The sequence below is a fragment of the Vipera ursinii genome (genome assembly GCF_947247035.1).
Source record: "Vipera ursinii genome assembly, chromosome: 10".
Taxonomy (NCBI): domain Eukaryota; kingdom Metazoa; phylum Chordata; class Lepidosauria; order Squamata; family Viperidae; genus Vipera; species Vipera ursinii.
Genome location: NC_139520.1, coordinates 5,214,827 through 5,222,194, shown reverse-complemented (window position 1 = coordinate 5,222,194; position 7,368 = coordinate 5,214,827). Strand labels below are relative to the sequence as shown.

At 46.2% G+C, this 7,368-nt stretch overlaps 1 protein-coding gene across 1 annotated transcript in view; it reads right to left on the bottom strand.

Moving 5' to 3' along the window:
• Positions 1 to 461: 461 nt before the first annotated feature.
• The window catches only part of DRC7 (dynein regulatory complex subunit 7), a gene marked incomplete at its 5' end in the record, with an annotated part of 39,983 nt that continues 33,076 nt past the window's right edge, over positions 462 to 7,368 (bottom strand). Inside the window, 5 exons of the mRNA XM_083370670.1 lie at positions 462 to 801; positions 896 to 1,035; positions 2,658 to 2,852; positions 5,595 to 5,705; positions 7,053 to 7,163. Coding sequence (XP_083226796.1) covers positions 708 to 801; positions 896 to 1,035; positions 2,658 to 2,852; positions 5,595 to 5,705; positions 7,053 to 7,163 — 651 coding nt within the window. The 3' untranslated portion in view covers positions 462 to 707. The remainder of the gene's footprint in view (positions 802 to 895; positions 1,036 to 2,657; positions 2,853 to 5,594; positions 5,706 to 7,052; positions 7,164 to 7,368) is intronic.

Here is a 7,368-nt window from a genome sequence, read left to right as displayed (position 1 = left end):
GGAGGAGGAATACGTTGGATTTAAATTTGATATTCAATTTATTGATGTAAGATCATGGGAAACTGTTTAAAATGGCATCGACTCAAGAAATTTTGTCAACCTTTAGAGATGAAATTAGAGAAGGGAAGACCTAAGTACCCTCTGATCCCATTGAACACAGACAGCACAACAAATTAGCACAGACTGTGAAAGAGAAGTAGAACATGCAACAAAATATATAAGAGAAGAACATTGAAGAGGAAGAGGAAGAAGAGGAGGGAGGAGGAGGAGGAGGAGGAAGAAGAAGAAGAAGAAGAAGAAGAGGAGGAGGAGGAGGAGGAGGAAGAGAAAGAAGAAGAAGAAGAAGAAGAAGAAGAAGAAGAAGAAGAAGAAGAAGAAGAAGAAGAAGAGGAGGAGGAGGAGGAGGAGGAGGAGGAGGAGGAGGAGGAGGAGGAGGAGGAGGTCTGAGAGTCTTGCTATCTTTCACACATATATCTAGCTATCAAAACCCAGAGTTTTTTTAAAGTGTTGCTCCATTGAAAGATTCAAAGAATTAAAGTTTCTTCTCCTTGGTGCTTTCTTACCAGGAAGCTCCAAAAGTTTATCAAAAAGAAGAAAGTGAATAATGGCCTGAGAAAAATAAAATGTTCTTCAAAGATATTTGGAATTGTTTTGTCAAACTCATATGGCTTTTGAGGAGCACTTCCCAGAAATGACTCACAAAAGAATCAAACGTAAAATTTAAGATATTCACAGAGACGAGGATCTTTGGAAAGCTTCTCTTCCAATGCTATATATTTCAGCGGTGCTCTCTCTTTATGCCTGGTGAAGAAAGACAAGCAATTACTGTTCCAATTTCATTAAGTAGGGTTTTGTCCCTACTTCTCTCTGGCCTTAAGTCCCATTCACACAATACCTGCTCAGTCGGAGCTCCAAAATGCGGATGCGAAACATGGCCTCTGAGCAGAAGTTCAGATAGGCATCTTCATCCTCCAAAGTCATGTTGAGTTGGTTCTGCTGGTACCACTGCTGCTTCCTCTGGAGTTCTTGAGTTTCCTATGGGGTGGGGGAAGAGAGAGAGAGAGAGAGAGAGAGAGAGGGAGAGGGAGAGGGAGAGGGAGAGGGAGAGGGAGGGAGGGAGGGAGGGAGAGGGAGAGGGAGAGGGAGAGGGAGAGGGAGAGGGAGAGGGAGAGGGAGAGAGAGAGAGAGAGAGAGAGAGAGAGAGAGAGAGAGAGAGAGAGAGAGAGAGAGAGAGAGAGAGAGAGAGAGATTGGCTGGGTTCACACCGCAGATAAATCTGCTTCACCAACAAATGACGATGGTTGTGAGCATGTAACATGCAACGCCTTCCAAATAAACCATATTCTAGTTTAATGGATTTGTCTGGTTCAGACAATGGCTGGGTTCCAAAGTAGGCCAACACAGAACAGGACAGCCCCACTGTGGCTTAGTCTATATATGTGTGAGGGTGGAAGTTTGTTCTCTGAGCTTCTGGATTGGTTTCTGAATATTTCGTTACCAGGCTAGGTAACATCTTCAGTAGAATTTAGGGGAAAGTGATGCTCTTCTTCCTTCTTATAAGGGCATTGTGGGGTCGGTAGGTCTTGTGATGGGGAGGTCACATCAGGTGAGGGTCACTGGGTGGTGAAGCCCTGGTTGTGCGGGGCTGCGGGGCTTGGTTGAGGGTTGGTGCCATCACTGGTTGGTTGTGCAGTTGATCTGAATTCTCAGGGCTTCATAGGCTAGTTGTAGGTCGATGTGTCTGTTGATGGGATTGTTTGTGGAGTGTCAGGCTTTGCTAAACTTGCATACATGGAAGGGGGGGTAGCATGGCCAATGATCCAGTGATGTGTGTCAGAACTTAGCTGGGGAAGAAGAGTTGGGATCTCAGTCTACATGAATCTGAGAATGCCAACAAAGGAGGAGAAGGCCAGGAAGTAGTGGGACAAGGGTCAGAACAATCTAGTGGCCATCAAGAAGAAGGAACCGGATGTTTTAGGCTTGTGCCTAAGTCATGTGGGTAACAATGATTCAATCTAAAGAGAAAGTTTGTGTCCCACTCAATCATCAGCTCTCTAGATAACAATGATAGACTTAGATCAAAATATCTGCAGTGTTTGGCAAATAAAAAAGTAGAGATGCAATTCAAGTTACACTTAAAATAAAAGACAGAGCTTTGATCTCAACGTCACTACCACCATTTTGACTTTTTTTTTGACCATCTCCTGCAGACATCCCTGTTTGGAATCAGTGCGCTAGCAGTTGAGGAGACAAAGAAATGGAAACAGACTGATGGAACCTGAGCATGAAGCTTTAGGAGACCCCTTTGTCTTGGCCATACTCCCATAGCCCATCCTTCCCCTTCCACCGAGAAAAACCAGTGAAGTCTTAATGGTTCCAGTAGACCAAGGGTGCTTTACAGAGACATCAACAAGAGCCCCCAGAGAGCAGTTGGGTCCATAGAAGTAGAAATGCCTGTCTAGGCAAGCCAGCTCTTGGTTTGGGCCAGAGGTCTTCAAACGTGGCCCTTTTATGACTTGTGGACTTCAACTTTCAGAATTCCTCAGCCAGCTATGCTGGCTGTGGAATTCTGGGACTTGAAGTCCACAAGTCATAAAAGTTTGAAGACCCTTGGTTTGGGCCAGGGAGAGCCAGAGGTCCAACAACTGCTGAGATACCTTCTCAAATCGTGCTTGAATGAGGTTGGCCTTGTCAACGAGACGATGCTTGAAGTCATTCAGGCAATCTTCTTTCAGACGCAAAGCGAGCCACTTGGACATCTTCTCAAGGCCTCCCACCTGAATCAGGAAGGGCGCCAGGTAGTCCAGCTCCTGCTCCACCTGGCGCTGGCGTTCCTCTTGCTGTTGACGCTCCTGGAGAGGAAGGGGACAGACCAATATGCTTGATGGGCAGCTGACAGCCCCACTGGGTAGACCAGATGGTAAAATCCAATTCTACAGAAAGGATAAAACCATTTTTTTTATTGAGACTGGCAATCATCACAGAATCTGGCAAGGACGATTATGGTACACCTTCTATTCTTCTTATAGAATCACAGATCATAGAATCCTAGGGCTGGAAGGGACCTTGGAGGTCTTCTAGTCCAATGGTTCTCAGCCTGGTGTCCAAGGACCCATAACGGGGGACCACGATGTCTTCACAGGGGGTTTGCAAAGCCTTGAAGAAATGTTATGATTTAAATCTTGAATTAAGTCTCTAGAGAGGGACGTGGTGGCTCAGTGGGTTAGGACGCTGAGCTTGTCGATCAGAAGGTCGGCAGTTTGGTAGGTCGAATCCCGAGTGCCGTGTAATAGAGTGAGCGCCTGTTACTCGTCCCAGCTTCTGCCAACCTAGCAGTTCGAAGGCACGTAAAAAGGCAAGTAGAAAAACAGGGACCACTCCGGTGGGAAGGTAACAGCGTTCCGTGCGCCTTTGGCATCTAGTCATGCCGGCCACATGACCATGGAGACATCCTCGGACAAGCGCTGGCTCTTCGGCTTTGAAACGGAGATGAGCACCGGCCCCTAGAGTTGGAAACGACTAGCGCGCATGTGTGGGGGAAACTTTACCTTTACCTTTTTAAGTCTCTAGGGAGTCCGTGCTCATGATCCGTGACTGTAAAAGGTATTTAAAGGGGGTCCATGGCAAAGAAAAGGTTGAGAACCATTGTTCTAGTCCGACCTTCTGCCCAAGGCAAGAGACTTTATGCTACCCTGGATAAAAATAGTTCAGTATTTTAAGGAAGTCTCTGCCTTAGCCCCTTCTTATTGTTCTTTAAACTTCAAAAAAGATTTCAGTTCCTTTTGCCTAGGTAACAGGTCTTACATATCTCCATCAAGAACATTTTCCCTACTCACTACAGCAGAGATGGGGAACGACAGTCCCTTTATGCCTTGTGGACTTCAACTCCCAGAATTTCTGAGCCAGCTGGGCCATCGTTCCCTATCCCTGCTCTACAGGAACCAAGAAACCCTAACTCCACCCTGGATTCCGTTGCATCCCAGGTGCACAAAACTGTTCAGTAGGTTTTTTTTACAGGGCACAGAAAATATTGTGCATTTAAGACATTCGGGAAAGCAATAGCAATAGCAGTTAGACTTAGGTACCACCTCACAGTGCTATACAGCCCTCTCTAAGCGGTTTACAGAGTCAGCCTTTTGCTCCCCAACCATCTGGGTCCTTATTTCACCGACCTCGGAAGGATGGAAGGCTGAGTTCACCTAGAGCTGGTCAGGATCGAACTGCTGGCAGTTGGCAGAGTCAGCCTGCAATACTGCATTCTAACCACTGCGCTTCAGGAAGGAAAGAAGGAAGGAAGGAAAGGAAGGGAGGGAGGGAGGGAGAGAGGGAAGGGAAGGGAAGGGAAGGGAAGGGAAGGGAAGGGAGAGCAGTATCAATAGTACTTAAACTTATATACTGCTTCAGTGATTTACAGCCCTCTCTAAGCGGTTTACAGAGTCAGCCTATGGCCCCCAACCATCTGGGTCCTCATTTTATTGACCTTGGAAGGAGGGAAGGCAGAGTCAACCTTGAGCCAGTGAGAACTGAACCACCGATCTTCAGGCAGCCAGCAGGCAGCAGAAGTAGCCTGCAATCCTGCATTCTAACCACAGCACCTCCATTTCAGGAAGAAGCATTCTTGAAATATTCAACATTTCAAAACAGGGAAGCACCCTAATATTTGTGGCAAGACAACCAAATTTTGGCAGCCTATTTTTTATTTTACATTAATATTAATATTATTATTATTATTATTATTATTATTATTATTATTATTATTATTATTATTATTATTATTATTATTATTATTATTTAAAAAAGCCTTTTTATGAATTGTGAATGAATTTGTCTGCTTTTAACTTGCATGATTAAGGGTGTGCTAAAAATACTCAGAAATTGTGCTGTAAGAATTTGACAACAAGGGCACTGAAAAACAGCCCCAGGGGTGCGGTCCACGACAACTCTCCTTGGCCAACTCGTCACAGGACAAGATATCGAAGAAACAGTGGAATGCAATCATTAAGGAAAGGATGCCAAAGGAGGGACAGAACGAAAGGTGAATGGCAACAATTAAAATAATGTTTTAACTATTTTAAATAATGAAATAGAATTGTTGAATTGCCCCATAGCGACTTGTCCTGTGGCCAGGTGGCCATGGTGGGTTTTTCCACAATGAGTTGGCCGTGATGAAATGGCCATGGCAAGCTGACCCCGGCATGTTGGCTGCAGCGAGTTGTCTCGTTCTGCCCCAGGGCTGGGTGTAAAAAAATAAATCTGATGGGTTAATGAGGGGAGCAGGTTTGCCTTCCAAAGGACTCTCCTTCCCATTTTCCTCTCAAAACCACCAGAAATATTGTTGAATTCAGGTTTTCCCTCCAATTCCTCCTGTGATATCATTGTGACTTCTTGCTACATCCAGAACTTAGGAGGTATTTATTGCCTGCCCTTGTGCCATAGTTCTTCTGACCTTCTCAACAACCTTGGGGTGACAACTAAGATGCTAAGAATTCCCATAATTCAATCCCTGATGCCTTGCTAGTTTTGATATTTTCCCAAGGATGAGGAAACGGCTCATAAATGCTGTGTAGGTCGATCCCAAAGAACCTCCATCTTACTATGGCTTCACGATGTTCTTTACTCTTCTCGTTCCTTTCTGTGTCATAAATGGAGACGCTCAACTTGCTAGCAGCCTCTTCCTCTCCTCGAATCCGCAGAAGGTCCAGAACCTTTGATGGCACGGAGATATCAGAGAGAGAATCACAGAAGGTTGACCACAGAAGGCAACCCAAGGTTGACCATCTCATTCAATCGCTGCAGGTGCAGCAAAACCAATTTGTCAAGCTGGCCCGACTAGGGACTTAGGAAAGAAAGACTCTCGACTCCATGACTGAAGTGAAAGGTTAACTTTTACTAAGTCCGAGCAGTTGCAGCAAAAGCAAAGCTGGATTTGAATATTCCCGCCCAAAGCCTACATGGCTTTCCCCTCTTCCTCAGCCCCCTCCCCCTGAATGGTCCATCTGTGTCCAATCCTATTCCTTTCCGATGTTTTGGGGGAGGATTATGTTTTGGGAACAGCTCCGAGGTTCAGCTTGGAAAGTTGCCAACGTGGCAACTGTAAGGGGCTTGTGGACTTCAACTCCCAGAATTCTCCAGCCAGCATAGATCTTTAAAGCTTGTGGACTTAAAATGGCCAGGTTTGTAGACCCCCTGTGCTAAAATATTACACATCAGAGGTGAGAAGGAGGGGTGGGTGGGATGGGGGAAGGCCTATTATTTGAAAGCATGAATGAATGTTCAAAAGACGTTCAGGATTATAGACTCCTTCTTGGGGAAACAGGAATGAACCTCAAGGGGGTAATTAAGAGAGCTCTAAATGAATAGAATAGCATTGGAAGGGACCTTGGGGGTCTTGTAGTCCAGCCCCCTGCTCAAGCAGGAGAACCTATACTATTTCAGACAAGTGACGGTCTAGTCCCGTGGTGGCGAACCTATGGTACACGTGCCACAGGTGGCACGCAGAGCTCTATCTGTGGGCATGCACACCGTCGCCCCAGTCCTAGTTGGGTTTTATAAAACCTTTTCGCTTTAGGCCTCCGCCGCCGTGTGCACAAAAAATATGTTCAATCAATCAATCAATTTCAACTTCTCGTGGGGAAAAAAAAGATCTCGCAAAGTTGGAATTGATTGATTCGACTTTTTAGTCCCACCCAGTCTGCCGTTACCACTGTAGCCACGCCCACCCAATAGGCCATGCCCACCTAATGGGCCACACCCACCCAGGACCTGACGATGCATAAGTGGGTTTTGGGTTGCAGTTTGGGCACTCGGTCTCTAAAAGGTTTGCCGTTACTAGCCTAGTCTCTTCTTAAAAGCCTCCAGTGACGGAGCGCCCACGATGAAGCAACGAGCAATTACTTCTCTGTGTACGTGTGCAAGCACAGGGTAGCCAGGGAAAATGGGTCAGGGTGCATTCAACCAGAGGGACTTACCCTAAGGCAGGACTTCACAGACCCCCACCCACCACCGGCAATAAAAAAAAATCTCCCCGCTCTTCCCCACCCCCACCCCCGTACCTCTATCTCAGATTCCCACACTTGATGCCGGGAATGTTTCTCATCTTCCATCAGCTGCACCAGCATTTCATAGAGATGGAAGAGCTTCTTATCTTTCTCCACTGACCCCGCCTGAGAACACATGAGCCCCAAAGCAGATTTATGAACCCCAAAACGAATTGAGCAAAGGAGGTTCAAAGGAGATTCAGAACCAAGTCCGAACATTTGGCCCATGGGGGAGAACCAGCCCGCTCAGTGCTCCGCAGATCGTTGGATGGTTTTTCTCCTTTCTGTGTATGTTTTGAAAAATATTTCCAGAAACGACCACCCACCACCC